We start from the raw sequence: 15,051 nt of genomic DNA on the forward strand, positions 1-15,051 counted from the left end.
CATAAGATTGCATTTTATTGTAATTGAATAAAAACCTACATTTCTTTACAATATATTTGAATTCAAGAACATGTGAACTGGGTTGGACGAAGAAAGCCAGAATAAACTTAACAACACATAAAAAACCCACGGGTTTTATAGAAGACTGCAGGAATTTTCTACTGTTATTTGGACAATCTAAAAGAACAGCATTCTTCCCTAGATGATTGTAACTGAATGAGAAAGGAGTCAACAGACATGCTGCATATTATTATACTTGCTTATTAGCTCAAAATTCCCATTCACCCATTAAAATCTCTTTGTTTTTCAACAAATCCTTCCTTCCTCTTTCTCCCTTCCTTTCTTTCCTGTGATGGTGGGAACTTACCAAACTTGAGGAAAATACAGTTCTGCACACCACTCCCCAAGTATCAGGGAAGCTACTTTACCCATATATCATAGAATATCCTGAGTTAGAAGGAACCAACAGGGGTTCCTACTACCTAAGCTTCAAATCCAAAATTGAAAGTGATTTCCAAACACGCCTTAAACTCTGGCAGCTCAATACCATGCCCACTGCTCCATGGTGCAGAATCTTTCCATAATCCTCAGCCCAACATTTCCCTGACACAGCTCCATGCCATTCACTCAGGCCCTGGTGCTGCCACCAGAGAGCAGAGCTCAGTACTACTCCTCTGCGCCCCTTGTAAAGAAGGCACAGGCTGCCATGAGACCTCCCCTCCATCTCCTTTTCTCTAGGCTGAAAAAAACCAAGGGATCTCAGCAGCTCCGCACATGCCTTGACCTCCAGACCCTTCACTATCGTTGTAGCTATCTTTTGGATGCTAACAGTTTCATGTTCTTCTCACACACCGGTGCCAAAACCTGCACAAAGTGCTGGAGGTGAGGCTACACCAGTACAAAGCAGAGTGGGACAATCCTTTCTCTCATCTGGCTAGCAGTGTTGGATCTGGTGCATCCCAGGGTGCAGTGGGCTCCTTTGGCTTCCAAGGCACAGCGTTAACTCAAATTCAACTTGTCTTTAACCAGAACCCCTAGATCCCTTTCTGTGGGGGCTGATCTCCCACCTTCTGTCACCTAGTCTGTACAGCTCCATCCCAGATGCAGAATTCAGTGTTTGCTCTAATATGTCAAGATCTCTCCATAAGACCTCTCTACCTTTGAGGGAGCCAACAAATAGCTGCCTCTATTTCAGTGTTTGTAAGACCAGTATGCATACTTTATAATAAATATTATAAAGCATTGGATGATCAATAAGCATACAGAAAAGTCAGGTTTAGTAAGATTATCATGTTAGAAAGATAATAAAAAATAAATGGAAAGCGCTCACCAGTTTTGTAGGCTTACAATAAACCCCACAAGGAGCAACCTCCAGAAAGAGAGACCCGTCCTTAGTGGCAGTCAGTCCTTAAATGGGGGGTCTAGTAGAGGTGGAGCCAGGCTCCACCACTTCTGATCACTCAGGTGAATTGCCTTCACCTGTGCTCTCACAGCTGACTCAGTGCTCAATCCAGGTGGTCAATCAGAGGTTCAGGCCATGATCCAGCAGTTCCCCTACAGTGTTATTCACAACCGCACTTTGTGTGCTTTCACGTACACCTTTGAGTCTTGCAGCCAGCTCACTGATTAAAATGTTGAAGACAACTGGCCCTAAAATGGAGCTCTACACCATTCCACACCAATGACTAGCAACCAGCCTGATGTACCTCCATCTACTATAAACAATCCTTTGAGCCTGACCCATTAGCCAATTGTTCACCCAGTGCAATCTTCATTTGTCTAGCTGCATGCTGGACATTTTATGCAGAAGGATATTGTGAGAAAGAGTGCCAAAAGCTTTGCTGAAATTCAAAAATATTATATCAACCGCTCCCTTTGGTCATTTTGGTGGGTAACCTTGTCATAAAAGGAAAAAAAGTTCATAAACAGGCAACCCATGTTGCCTGATTAATGACTGTATTGTGCTTTTCAGTAGCTCCCAGAGTAATCTTCTCCATAATTTTACCAACCACTGAAGTGAGACTGACAGGATCTAAATCTATTTAAAACTGTGTTCCTTAGTTCTTCCAAAATCTATGCTTCTCTTCTATGCTAAAAATTTTCCACACCTTGGCAGATTCTATAAGGAAACTATACGTTCTTAGCATGTTTATACATTACCATCATTAGCTGAACCTGTATGAGGCAGCCCTTTGAATTTCAGTAAGTATCTTTTTAAAAATATAAACTCCTTATTTGCTAGCTCTAAACCTCCGGACTATTTAGGAACATGATTGTAAGCAGCCCTCCCCCTGAAGTAGTGGAAAGCTCTTTCTGAAGTTGGTTGTTACAAGAAGAAAGCATTCTGTATCCAAACACTTTAAAGAGGTTTGCTGTCTTCAGTTAACAAGAGATTCTGATCTTTATTTTCACTACAGAAACTCAGTAATCACAACATTTCACTTTAAAATAAACACGTACAGACCAGTAACAGAATCATCAAATAACAGTTAACCCCCATATTTAGATTGAATGAAGTCAGGTAGATCAAATTCTGTAAGCTAGCCCAGAGTAGCCTTACACAATCAAAGGCGAACATTATTCACATTTCTACTTACACTATAATAACTTATCGTGTCCTTGGAGATGAATGAGCTCTGCTGAGTTGAATATTGCAGTTCTGTGGCTGTCTAATATTGTGAGAAGTTGCCCTATGAGAAGAACCTCCTAGGAACACAACTTCTCCACACACATTTCAATGAGATTCTAGTTTCCTACTGACCTTACCAACAGAAAGGAAGCGGCTCACAACTGAAATATGAGAGAAGTCATCTTACTTTAAGGCTTACTTGTCAAGTGACATACTTGCAAGGAAGTGATTTCAAGTCCTTTATAAGTCTCTTCGAGAACTGATTTTCCCACTATCTGTGACAGACATTGTGGAGGAAGGAAGACTGTGTCATGTCCTCCTTGCCTGAGCCTTGAAATGAGGCTAGATACATTCTGGAGCATGTGCCCTTATTAAACTCCATAAATGAGAGGGAACAGATCTTGACAGAATATGAATTAAAGCAGGTGCCAAGCCATTTGACACTAGGAGAACTTCATAATGTATAAGACTTAAAAGCCTACGAGATCAGGTGGCATTTTGTAGATGCCTTACAGCACTCCAGTCTCACAGTAAGGTTAATCTACAAAGAATTTAAAATAAACAAAAGTTGGCTTGAATCTCTCAATTTCTAACTTTGATAATATTTGCATAATCTTCTACAGAAAAGAAGTCTTTTAAATGCCAGATTCTAAAATGCCTTTTCAATTATTTTTATCAGTAAGAATAATCAGTTTGGGGATCTCTCATGATGTGGTAGATCATATGTGCTTGGATTCTTTTACCTCAATCTGAACACCTCACCTAAATGCATTCTGAGCGGATAAATGAAATATGTTTCTACAGCTGAAAAACTGCTGTTGCTTGGCAAACTTCTACTCATTGCAAGGCTACAGATGATCAGCCTAGTTAAGCTGGAGTTTTAATTGAAGAGGAAAAAAATAATTAAAAAAAAAATAATAGGAGTAATTAAATGTGGACCAGTTCAATACTAAATAGTTACATGAATCAGATACACAATATAAGGAAGTCACTGGAATTGTAGATAGACATTTGAGGAGTTTCTCAAGACCTATCCATGACAGATCAGTGATGACTTGTTCTCTCTCATCATAGTCAGTGGAAAGTTTCTCCATGATAAAAAGTAAAGCCCAAAGATATTTGAGAAGATGCATACTTCTATGTGTAAGGTTGTGACAGTACCACCTAGAAGCTGAGTGATGCATGCAAGGGTCATATCAGCCTCAGAAAGACTCATTCATCAGCTGCCATCAGTTGTCCATGCATGCATTTTTGAAGTGGTTACATTTTGAGGCGCTGCTACAGCATTGTTCTTTGATAAATCCTTTATTATTGGGCTTATATTTGAACAAGTTTTCCTTGATTTTTTATATAAATCACACATTCAAAACTGGAACTTTGTGTTAGATTTTCTTTCAGCAGTGTTCTACAACAAGACGGTAAGTTACAATGTCACTGACATCCAGACTTCAATAAAGAGTCGAAACTACTTGACTGGAGAAAAGAGAAAGAAATATTTCATGTACTGTTTTGTCCTGTTCACATTCCACAGTAAGTGGGAAACATGCATCTCTTTGATCAAATGACAGCCCCTTCTTTTTAAGGATGCAAGATTGTCCACCTTTTTCAAGAGACATGTTATTACCAAAATTCAGTGAGAAGGTGGGCACTGGTTAGCAGGTTGGAAAACTGGACTGGGGGAGACACATAGCAAAGGACAGATTCATAAATATTTTTTCCGAACAAGGTTAAACTAGAGTGGTCCCTGAGAAGAGAGAGGTAATTCCATACTTCATAACAAAAGTGTTACCCAGAGACATACTACTGCACACTGCAAACCTGCAAAACTCCACCCCAACAGTTACATCTTTTCCAATTCATGTTCTTGATGCAGCAGTTAAGCTATCATTAAAATGCAATTTCTGTTTTCAGTTTCTCCAGATGTTCCTAAGTATGTTTTTGTTATCCAGTGGCACTAAAATAGTGCTACAGTTCTCTTATTTGTTTCACTTCACCTACATAACTGTTTCCTTCTGATTCTGTGACTATCTCATTCTTGGAATGAAACCAACCCTAATCCAAATCCACAGACTTTGCTTTTGTCAATATTCAACTACCATGGGAACAGGTGCATCCTGCAATGAATTCCTGTTGTCCTACATTTAACCCGGCCATTTTCCAGGAAGCTGTATGTCACCAGCAGACACACACACATCTGGTGTTGTTTCATGTGTCACAACAGTCATTTCCCTCATCAGCAAGGACATCAAAAATCACTTTCAATTACATCAGTCAAACATGAGTCACTGTAGCATGCCTAGAAACTTCAACTATGAAATATAAGAGGGGATACAACTGTTTATTTGCTAAAAACAATGCGACAATCTCTGCCACAACCAGCATATTAATCTATTTCTTCCTAATAACATTCATACATGTTATTTCTACCCACTTCATCTTCCCATTTTAAATGCTCTTTATTGTTTATTCTGTGAAGTACAGTGTTGTTGTTGCTTCAGGACGGATATCTTTTTTATGTTTGGTAGCAGCTGCATTTCACTTGGCTAGAAATAACATAATGTACAGTTTGTTTTACATAAGAAGTATTTAAAAAGCACACTGGGATCCAGCCAGCCAAGAGAACTATACTTTATGCTCTTCTGGCAAACGGGTAATATAAAGTAATAATAAATCACTGCGAAAAAGGAGAAAAAGCATGACTGGAGGAACCTATTCAACAAGTATGGATTAATATGACAGAAGCAGCAGAATACATATCCTCACAGCTCTCGCAAGGAGAAAAACAGTACCCTAAACCTGAATGTCACGCAAATGCTCCTCCTTCAGTGACAATCATTACTCTTTTCTGTACATTTATACAGTGGAAGCATAATAAAGTATTTCCTGGACACCAAGTACGACTTTGTGATGTGCAGATCTCAATATCTGCCCACATTGATTATGGTCAAATGGGGGCTTTCTTCCATTCCTTTTCTTGCCTAACTCCCTTTTTTTTTTTCTTTGGCATTAGGCAGTGCTACTGTTTGGCAGCCTTTTCTTTTTCTTTCTCTCCGACATCTTGTTTTGGTCCTCTGTATATAATCATGTTTAAAACTTAATCAGCTTTCATTCCAGTAATGGTTTGCATTCGTGTAAAAAAGCAAGCAAATAAAGAGATGCCTGCAGGTGTAAAATAAAAGCTTCTCGATGGAAGACAGTGCACTAACTAGGTGACAAAGCTGGTGGTGTATATAAATAACTCTCGTGAGAGATAGCACAGCACAGCTGGCAGAGAAGCAAGAGACTGTTTTCAGCCTGTATACTGTAAATACCTAAAACTGAAATTCTAGAGATGTCACCTGAAAACAGCCAGAATTTCATTCTTTTTAGCAATGTTTGTGTCTCTATGTTGCGCCCCCCCCCCCCCCCCCAAAAAAAAAAAAAAAAAGTTAAATGTACACTTTGAAAAAAGGGAAGAGGTGGCTGGAAAAAGCCAGCTGTCACTAAAGGACACATCTCTGCTCACTTGAGGCTGGACTGTGGGGTTCAGTGGGCAGCAAGCTCTGTATGCACACATGGTGCATTGCCAGGACGCTCCCTGCCTCAAGCTCTGCCTGCATGTCTCTTCAGCCTGTTTGTAAGGCAGCTGTGGGGAGAGAGAGAGTAGAGAAAGTAGAGCACATCATCTTCTCAGCCACTCTAGAGATAAATGTTTCAGAAAGGTATAAATACAAACTTTATTTACTGATACCTGCTCCTCTACAGGAAGCAGAACAATGGTGTAACATCTGCTTGCTACTGTGATGCCCACTTTGCAGACTCATACTTGGTAGCCTACAGTCCACCTTTGCTGATAATCCTAGAAGAGAGTTCAGTAGTTTGTTTCCAGACACATTTCTTCAGCTACATAACGTGGCTTCCAGTGCCAGGCTGTTGAACTAACACTAGAAAGTGTGCTAAGCACTAAGGAGGTCACTATGAAAGTACCAGCACTGCCCCTAAGCAGCATGCCACATCTATTGGTTTGTACTCCAGTCACAAGAAAACAGCCCTATGAGCTCTCTTTACCTAACTGTTTCTCCTCTGTTCTTTAACTTGTCTGGAAACAAAAGAAAATGTTGAAGGGCTGCTTTAAGAAAATGCCCAAACATTATCTGCAGCTGGAAAAAAAAAAAAATTAAAATAAATGATCATAATATTAAAAGAAGCTCTGCCAAAAAATGCAAACGTAGTCACAGCACCAGATGGTCTAGCTACATTTCTTTATTTAAAGAAATTATCTTTTCAAAGCCACTGAAAAAGGCTGAGAGAATGGTTCAGGTGGGAATCTGAACCCACCTTTAGCAGCTGAATTCCTGAAACAAACTCTTGCAAGTCCCAGTTCAGCAACACTGTGTAATGAGGCAAATGTCATCGGGCTTGTGTCTGTTGGGTCAGAGGATCACTGTGCTCTGGGATCCCATGTCCTGGAGTGCAGGGAGGAATTCAGTTTAAGATTAGGATTCACCATGCTGTTGGGTTAGCATCCAAACGTGAACTTCAGTGGGATTGCCCTTCCCTTCAGCAAGGCCTAATGCTCTAATGTTCTGAGTTAAGGCTAAAATGCTGTGTAAGAGACCTGTAAATGAAAAAAAATTCTCTGGATATATTTTGAAATTCTGAGTTCATCTCTGTATATCCTATTGAAAGTGACTGCTTATTAACAATTTTCTGACAGAATCATGAATGGAAAAATCCCCCCGCCCCAACAAGAAGCAAAATAAAATAAATAATTTTCTGGGATACATCTAAAAGAAATCACTAATTGAATTTTAAGGTTTAACTTCATAGGTAACTCAGTAAAAAAAAAAAAAAAAAAAAAAAAAAAAAAGGCTTAACTGTAACTCTTAAAAAAAAATAGGAACAGGGAAGAATGTCATAAAGCAACTACAGCAGCCCAGTCGAACAATTCAGTTCTTAACAGGACAATGACTTGTGTGGGGTTCTAAGATTTGAGGCCTAGTTTGCTATACTTTACATAAAACAAACAAATAAAAGCAACTATTAGTCGCTGCAGTGATGTACAGAGGATGACTGAAAAAATGAATGAATGAATAATTACATGGTACTTCCACACTACAATGAGGAATCACTTCTGTCATCTGCCTGCTCATTAATCTCATTTTATGTGCAATTACCTGTAAATTGGGCCCCTGGCAAGCAGCGACATCCTGAGACATCTCCAGAAAAAGCTTTGTTAAAAAAGCTTTTGCATTTGTTTGTGACTAGTGTTGGTCTAGTATTAAATGTGTTGGTTGGTGGCCGAGCCTGTGGTGGTGGGGGGTTGGAGATTCATGATCTTTGAGGTCCCTTCCAATCCGGGCCATTCTGTGATTCTGTAACGACCTGTTTTATAAATCTACTACGCATGTTTACAGTTTGCTTTACTTCTGTACAGAAAATGTTTTACAGACATAGGTGGATTTTTTTCAACGCATAAGGTATGTGTAGGCCTGTCAGGTCTAGAATGGCAGAAAAGAAGGAAAGAAATACAATAATAAGGATATAGAAAATTGCTGTAATGACACCTGCTATTGTGTGTGGTACACTAATGGTTATTTACTGATGGGGAAGGCAGAACACGGTTTTTGACAAGTCTTTCATTTTATAAATCAAGTTATCCTCATGGCAGATCATAGCTTTTTAAAAATATACCTAAGCTGGTCAGATATTACATAGCTAGCTGAAATTGCATGTTGAAACTTGCTACTAAAAGATGTAAACAGGTGAAATTCTACAAGAAGAGAAGGTAAAATGGGCAAACATAGGCTGAAACAGCTTGAAAATAGATCCATGGCATGTCTAGAAGCTCCATCTTTCTAACTTGTCCCTTTGTCACTTGTGCTGGTGTTGAGGGACAGGATGAGGACATCCATGCTTCTTTAAAGCAGTATCTGCACAACAGAAAGCTCTCTCTTGACAAGTGAAGTGGCTACTGCAATCATTTACACAATCTCAGTTGGGCTTCCTACGGCTTATTCCCTTGTGAACTGCACCTCCAGCATCCTTCTTTACACACCAGAAGATGGAAAAGGATTTAGTGAAATGTTTTATGGAAACAACTAAGTACTGAAAATATTGCAGAGATAATACTTCTAGGTATTCTTTGCTATGCTATCCATTATATTATTGAACTGGAGGGAAGTTTCAGATAAAATATTTTTACAGGCAAACTACATTCTTTGGAGAACATCATGATATTTGGAGAATAAGGTAACGAATGATGAAAAATCTAGGCAACATGCCATAGCATTATTTTGGCTAACAGCTCTGTTTGGAGCAGTTTATTCAAAACCACAAATGGCCTGTTTCAAAGGGACTGACATATGAAAGATGAGTATGTACTTGCTTTTGCTTTTCTGGATTGGATGACAGAAGGAGAATATTTTTGGGCTTAAACACAACGTTATGGTTCAGGGTCCTTTCTTCCTTGGCTAGTTATTAAGATAGCCCCAAACACTAAAACGTACAGAAGATCATATACTGTTGGCAACCTTGATACAATGTATCTTAACAGTCATATTTTGATTTAGAATACTGTACCAGAAAAAAATTAAAAACCTGGAAATTCAAATTTTCTTTCAAATTTTAACATATGCCAGAAATTTACCTCAGCATCATCATATTTCAGATTCTAACACAGATGCAACTATTTCTTGAATAGGATGGATAAGGTCCATCTCATCAACACGCTACTACATCTTTTCTCACAAGACAGGGCAGAGCATGTGCAGGTATTTAATTTTATATCTGGTATTTTACGGTGTCAGTATTTCACGGATGTTTCATTAGAATGTGAAAATAAATATATGGTATAAAAATATGAATACATTACATGCGTATAGATACACACACATGCATATGAACAGAAAAAAAGCGAGACTGCAGGCTGTGGCTACCCGTTGGCTGCAAGTATTCACAGTGCCACCATAAAAGGTAACGTTGAACTGTATGAGATGCTAGTAAGTACAAACAGAAATGACTGAATTTGACTGCTACAGGTAATGCACAAGACAGGATATTCTCTTATGAGATACTTTGTTCTGTAGCAGGGGAAAAGAAAGAATGAAACTTGGACTTCTAACATCAAGTTAAGTGTGATTTCACCAGGGGATACAATAACAAAGCAGTTTATATCAACCAGTGTAGAAATCTGAACAAGAACACTTTGAGAATACACGTGCTTAGCTTAGGGGAAGATCTGAACCTCTCAACTTAATCAATCCCCTTGTCACCAACACTGCCACAACCACTAATCCCATTACTGTGCCTTGCTATTTACATGGGCATTCTTTTCAGGCAATTTTTTCTCTCTCTAGGCAGCTGTCAGGCAGGGAGTACAGAAGGCCTCATTCCTGTCTCCAGAGTTATCACAGCCAGACTTGTTCCATGCTGCTGAAACTAAGAATATCTCCCCTTTAAAAGAAATATATTCTTTTATTTTTACCACATTTTCATTATTAAGAAAAAAAGGATTCATAAAATATTATCCTATGGCAATATACAGACTTTAATATTAATGCCATTTAAAAAAAATCCTCTAAAATAGAAAAGATTAAATTTAAGCATGAATAAATACTAGTATCTGCCTGGAAGCTACATCTGTGGCCTTTGTCTCCCATCTTTTGACATCCTGTGAACATCTCCAGAAAGTTACAGAACATTTTCTCTTGAGCAAAAAGTTCCCCATGGATATGGATGGTAGTCTGAGAAATATCTAGAGGTCTCCTAATTTCTCACTCACATGGCTCCAAGCTGGCAGCATCCCATAACCAGGTTTTATACAATAATTAGACAGTCGCTCAAATCATTGTTGCTCAGTTCTTTTCCCTCAGAAAATATTCCTTATGCAAGATTCTGCCTGTTCTGCTGACAGATAAGAAAACGTGCTTTCAAATTGGTCCTGCTATGCCTGACAACACTGTGCTATTCAAGGAGCATAAGCCTTAGGTTATTCTTAGGTTCTTTTGAATTGCTACGAAACACACTTCTGCGCTGAAATGTCCAGCCCTACAATTTTAAGCTTTCATTTTGCTCTTTGCAATTTTATCTCTGCAAGGCAGCATAACTGCAGCAATTGCACATCTCATTTCAGAAAAATAAAGCAACATTCGTTTCACATTTTAATGGCTTACTGTTAGGTGTGGAAACCAGTTCACAGGAAATGAAGAAAGTGATTGTAAATGAAAATGAAAAACAGCAAAACCCAATTACTCACACGTGCTAGGCTGGTGCCAGAAGGAACTTTATAAGGGACATACTTCCTGTAGATATGCCCAACTCTAGAGCATGGAACATCGAACATGCCACCTCCACACATCCACACCTAGAAGACACATGGAGCAAAACATGGCATTTTAATTCGTGGGATATGTGAAAACTACACATCATTCTGTACTGACTTTTCCTGTACTTATAGTGGTGGCCTTATTTGCATGCCCAATGCTGGGATTAGATAATAAGGTTCTTTGGTAGCTGGTATCTCACCTTACAAAAGCAGAGTATGTTCAAAATAAAAGTATAAAACATTTACTGTATCAATGATCCTCCTGAAAAAGCAGCAGAATATTATTAAGTCAGCTGTTCAAAACATACAGGACCAAAATTTCAAAAGGAGGACAAGAGAGTTCAAACAAGCCTCCCGAGGGATGTCAAAACCCAGGACTGTCTCTGGGGGATTTTCTCCTCCTTGCAGAACAATCAAACCAGCTGCAAGCCTTGGCCCTCTGTCCATACAAGGGCTTGCAACTGTTGGTCTCTGGTTGGCTTGTCCTTATCAAGAGTTATTTGATGTTATTTATCCAGGACATTCCTGGAGTCTGTTGAGGATAAATTCCTGCTCCAGGTATTAGACAGATCAACCCAAGCTGAAGTCCTATTGGATCTCATGCTCACCAATGTAGAGGAGACCATTAATGACGTTAAGATTGAAGGCAGCCTGGGCTTTTGTGATTGTGGCCTGGTGGAATTTGTGATCTGGAGAAAAAAGCAGCATCAGGACCCTGAACTTCAGGGGAGCACACTGGAAACAAAAATTTCATGAGCCCCTTCCCACTCTGTTTAAAAGAAAACCACATACAAGCTGAGAGAGAAAAGGCTTATCCTTTAAGTGCTTCTTTATGTAGGTGCATGTAAAGATGTGTCATGAAATATTTGCATTCGTTGAGATGAGAATTCAGGTCCATGTATTACATATGATTTTATCTGTATTCGAAGCATTCTGGAGTGAGATGAAGCAAATTTATGACCTAGGCTAAAGCACAACAGACAGATGACGGCATATCTTACCAGTGAATGACTTACATGCAGTAAGGAATTCATCAGGAAGTTGATATGCTTCCCATTAAAACAACAGTGATCAGATCCCTAACAAAAGGTATCAGATATTATGATATAATTATGAATGTTTGATGTTTTCTGTGAGGCCTGAAGAGGACAATGTACATCTATACTTTTTAACCTTACATTCTATACCCTCCCTCTCCTCCCTACCTGCTAACTGGCTGTAGCTGCTGGCTTACTGAAATCACAGGAAAAAATACATGATTAATTTCATTCACTTAAAGCAACAGCAAAAATGGACAGGAGTTTGGCCTCTTTCACTGTGCTTGCCTGCACTACATCTGTGCGGTTCTGGCTGTGTGGTCATGAGCTTATAATGAAATTTTAGTAATCTGAACACGCATATGCTAAGCGCTGCACTATGGGATAACTTGGTGCTTGAGTGTAACTGAAAGCAATTGCCGAAAGTAGCAATTGGGAATTCAGCTCCTGAGACTGACTGTGCTACTCATGCTGTGAATGGAAAAAGCAGGGGTTTTAGCATGAGGGCTTGAGCTGCAAAGCATTTTAGGAAGCTACATCTTATGGGTCATTTGGGTATTGGTCCATGTAGTCTGTCAGCTGGCAGCCCTGACATCCAGCTGAGACCTGGTAATCATTTGACGCTTTGCAGCAGACTGCTGGACAAACTTAAGTACGCTAGGGGAGGAAGTAAGGAAGGCTTGAAACTGGCAGAGGTAGGGGAAGACCCTGGGCTTGCCCTGCAGATCCAGAGACCTCACTGTGCAGTTGGGTACAGCTGTGAGTTACCTGGGAGCTTAACAGCTCCCAGCAGCCTGTCCTTCCAGGACAAGGAGTGCCATGCTGCTGCTTCTGGTGCATGGCAGCATGTCAGATGGGCAGACACATTGTGCAGATGGGCAGCACAGGGTTATACAGGCAGCTGTACTGGATATCGCTCTGTCAAATGGAAACATGTATGTTGATGGAATTAAGCGCGAGCACAGTTCTTCTGATGGGTTGGAAATGGAGACCCAAAGAAATGCCCTGCATCTGTGCCAGAAGAACTCGTTGCAGCCCAGAGCAGCCTTGCTATGCCATGTTGACACGACCTTTTGTTTTTTGAAAGTATTTTGTAAAACATACTTCTTAAAGAAAACACTGAAATCATCAAATCTTCATCCGCCTAAGCCCATGTCACCTACCTCACAATGCTCATATTAAAAGTTATAAACATGAGAATGTTAAAATCAGGTGGGTAATGCCAATTATTAAAAAATACATTATTCATCTTTCTGTCAATACTTCATTTGTACATTATTTCCTTTGGGATCTTCTGGTGGAAATCTCTGTGGCTGTCTTGAAATAAACCAATGCACTGATGAAAGTGCAGGCATATACAGACTATTCGTTGCTGCTTTTTTAAATGAAAACATTATTTTGAAGGCTAGACAAGACACTGAAGTTATTAAGCAAGGTTTCTAAGTCACTGAAGAGGAGACAGCACAGAAATTTGACTCAGAGGGAGGTCAGCCACAGAACAAAGAACAAATGCAAAAAAAAAAAACACCCAAGAGAGTAGTATAAAGTAGTATATATACACATACATATACACATGTAGGCCAATGTTAATTTAACTTGGCCAGTGAGAGCAGAGGTAGACATGCACTGCATTGGATATCAGTTAAAGAAAAAAAAAAAAAAAAGACAAAATAAAAAAGGAAAAGAAGAAAAAGATTCAGAAAAAAGCCCTGTCAGGTATGCTGAGGCAATAACAAGTGGGAGGAAAAAACACTTTGTGTTAGGTTTATATTTGATAGACATAAAACTTGAAAATGCTGTGCTGCACCTGAGGTGCTCTGTGTAGGGTAATTGAAATGAATCTTGGGCTGCCTTGAAGGACATTTAGCAGCTGTTCCTGTTTATCTTTCAGCTTCAGAATGGTTTTAAAGGCGTTTTTTATATTTTCTTGGGAAGATCAATTCTGGCAACCCTGTCTTTAAAATGTGCATTTTTATGTCACCTGCACTGAATACAGGAAATCGGAGAATGGCTTCTGTGTTAAATATTGCAGTTCTTCAGTGTACCATGAAAGGAATTCAGGTGGTGTGGGACATTTGGTAAAATGATATCACAACACTGATGCCTCTGTTTATCTAAGAAGTAAGCAATGAAACTCTCAAGATTGCTAATGCCTCCTCCTTACAAAAGCAATGAATCTGCTCCGTGTCTGAGGTATAAAAAACAAAGATGAAACCAAAACAGTGCAATTTCAGCTTGGAAAGATCAAAATAAGAGTAGTTTATGTGTCATCTATATACTATATAACGATTTGTCTTTATATAGCTCTTTCCCAGAGAATGTTGCAAAACACTTTATGGGGATGGTTGAAAGCAAGAGGCAAGAATTAATGCAAAGCTTTAAAAGAGATTAAGTTATGGTTGTGTGGTTTAGGTCCCGACTGCAGCTTAGGTATTGCCACAACATTTTTCTGGTTCCATTATACAGCTGTTATAGGACTTTGGGGTGAATCACCCTCTTTTCATATTACTTCATCCTCATAATGAATGCTGCCTGCTCTCTCCCTCCTTGCCTTATCTACCCAGCTTGAAAGACTATCTGTAAAATGTAAATACAGTGCACAAGAGAACAAGATTCCAATCCATATGCTATGCTGTAATCATAATTACCGCAGTAAGAGACTCATGATATTGGAGCAGTGGAGGATGTATTTGCTGGGAACAGGAACGTAAACATATAACAAATTAAGTAAAAGATTGAGGAGGGACTGAATGGGTTTTGGATCAGGCTTCAAAACTAATTGAGAAATATACTGCTGCTGCTGAGAGTCAGTAATAAGACAGACAATGACAAGAGACACTGAAATTATAGGAAAAAAAACCACAAAACAGTAAACTGGTGGAAGAGGAATATAAACTATGCTGTGCAATACTGTCAGTTTGGTGCTTGCACTGAGCAAGAAAGAGAGACTAAGACCAGGAGAAATGTACTACCACAGGGAGGCTGAAAAAGGTGTAGAAAATAAGAATACAAAACATCATGGGATGTTGCAGACATTCTTCCTGAAATATAAGCCTCCCTACTATAAGCCTCATTATATA

General features: G+C 39.3%; 1 protein-coding gene across 1 annotated transcript in view; it reads right to left on the minus strand.

Moving 5' to 3' along the window:
* GALNTL6 (polypeptide N-acetylgalactosaminyltransferase like 6) overlaps positions 1–15,051 on the minus strand; it is a 416,272-nt gene that overhangs the window by 23,335 nt on the left and 377,886 nt on the right. The window contains exon 8 of the mRNA XM_042812502.1: positions 10,866–10,973. Within this exon, the coding sequence (XP_042668436.1) occupies positions 10,866–10,973 (108 nt within the window). The remainder of the gene's footprint in view (positions 1–10,865; positions 10,974–15,051) is intronic.

Source organism: Centrocercus urophasianus, unplaced genomic scaffold (assembly GCF_019232065.1).
Source record: "Centrocercus urophasianus isolate 14NV4802_14NV808 unplaced genomic scaffold, USGS_Curo_1.0 seq_13, whole genome shotgun sequence".
Taxonomy (NCBI): Eukaryota; Metazoa; Chordata; class Aves; order Galliformes; family Phasianidae; genus Centrocercus; species Centrocercus urophasianus.